At 41.2% G+C, this 1,834-nt stretch overlaps 1 protein-coding gene across 1 annotated transcript; it reads left to right on the forward strand.

Annotated features, from left to right (window-relative positions):
* Positions 1-329: 329 nt before the first annotated feature.
* Positions 330-1,834, forward strand: LOC118048988 (phenolic glucoside malonyltransferase 1). The gene has a single exon (XM_035058839.2). It carries the CDS (start codon positions 370-372, stop codon positions 1,768-1,770), a length of 1,401 nt encoding a protein of 466 aa, XP_034914730.1. The 5' UTR covers positions 330-369; the 3' UTR covers positions 1,771-1,834.

A 1,834-nucleotide genomic window follows, 5' to 3' on the forward strand; every position in this document is an offset into this window, starting at 1 on the left:
AATATCTATTTTTTCAAATTAATTTTTAACAGAAAAAAAAAATTTAAATTATAATCTCAACGACTACAATAATACAAGACAACATTTGACATCTCCATAAATGTCCTGACTGACGGTACCATTTGCTTTTCCCGCGATCGTTTCCACGTTCGAGGTAGGTGGCCTCTGCGGTGCTGCTTTTCCCGCATCTGTCCGTATGTTGATATTAAAAAAATTCTAAATTATTTTAATGTATTTTAAAATTAAAACACAAAAGTTTTTGTGCAATAATGATGTATTTAAAGGCTCCAACTGACCTGGGAACCATGCTAGCGTTTTTTCGAACAAAAAGCAATCTCTCCCTGGATCTCTAACAAGAAAAAAGATATCATGGCATCATCAACCAGCCAAATAAAAGTACTCGAGGCATGTCTAGTCACCCCACCGTCCGAATCACCGGATTCAGCCGTTGAAGTATCTCTCCCTCTCACTTTTTTCGACCTTCTTTGGCTTAAATTTGACCCAGTTGAGCGCATCTTCTACTATGAGCTCACTGATGTAACCCCTACTGTGTTCAACACAGAAATCCTTCCCAAACTTAAACACTCCCTCTCTCTTACTCTCCTCCGCTTCCTCCCCCTTGCTGGCTACCTTACTTGGCCTTCACATGCCGCAAAACCCATCATTCTATACACTCCTAAAGATGGTGTTTCATTGACAGTTGCGGAGTCCGATAACAGTGCTCACTTTGATGATCTCTCAAGCAATGAAATGCATGATGCTTTTCTGTCACACCCTTGTGTGCCCAAATTATCAACTTCTGATGTTAAAGCATCTATCATTGCTTTGCAGATCACTTTGTTCCCAAATAAAGGGTTTAGCATTGGTTGCACCACTCACCATGCTGTTCTTGATGGGAAATCCTCGATCTTGTTCATGAAGGCATGGGCTCACATATGCAAGCATAATTCATGTCTGTTGCCGACTGAGTTAATCCCTTTTTTGGATAGAACAGTTGTTCAAGATCCAGAGGGGATTGACATTGAATACTCGAACAACTGGTCAAGCATTAATCAGGCAAGTGGAGATTCCAATGCTAGAAGCTTGAAACCATTTCCATCTAGAGAAGCTCCACCAACCTCGGTACGAGCAACATTCAAGTTTTCCCGAGAAGACATAAAGAAATTGAGGGAAAGGATTCTCTCTCAACTTGACAAGGTCTCTGATAAAAAAGACACAGAAGCAATCCATTTATCAAGTTTTGCGATCACACTGTCTTATGCATTAGCTTGCCTAGTGAAAGCTAGAGGCCTAAAAAGTGACGACACGATTATGTTCGGAATTGCAGCAGACTGTAGGGCACGTTTGGACCCTCCGATACCTACAAATTATTTTGGCAATTGTGTTTTTCTTCATGTTGCTGTTTTAGCAGGATCTGCCATGCAAGATGATGGGATTGTCTTTGTTGCACAAAAGGTTAGTGAGGTGATCAAAAGGATAGAGAAAGCAGCTCTTGAAGGAGCGAAGGAGAAGGTTAAAAAGGTTATGGCCATCGAGCCAGCTGTAATACCGGTTGGGGTTGCTGGGTCAGCCCGATTCGAGGTTTATGGGGTAGATTTCGGGTGGGGGAGGCCAAAGAACGTGGAGGTTACCAGCATAGATAGGACTGGAGCTATTTCTATGGCAGAGAGCAAAGGTGAAAGTGGTGGCGTTGAGATTGGATTGGTTCTGAAGAAAGAAGTGATGGAGATATTTGAGAACTTGTTTGTTAGTGGCCTTAAACATGTTTAAGATACACTAATTAGCTTTTTTACTGTCTTGAGTCTGATTAGATTTGCATTCTGTCTTTATTATT

This window comes from Populus alba, chromosome 1 (genome assembly GCF_005239225.2).
Source record: "Populus alba chromosome 1, ASM523922v2, whole genome shotgun sequence".
Taxonomy (NCBI): domain Eukaryota; kingdom Viridiplantae; phylum Streptophyta; class Magnoliopsida; order Malpighiales; family Salicaceae; genus Populus; species Populus alba.

Coding starts and splice junctions, on each gene's coding strand:
- LOC118048988 (XM_035058839.2), top strand. CDS start 370: ATGGCATCATCAACCAGCCAAATAAAAGTACTCGAGGCATGTCTAGTC.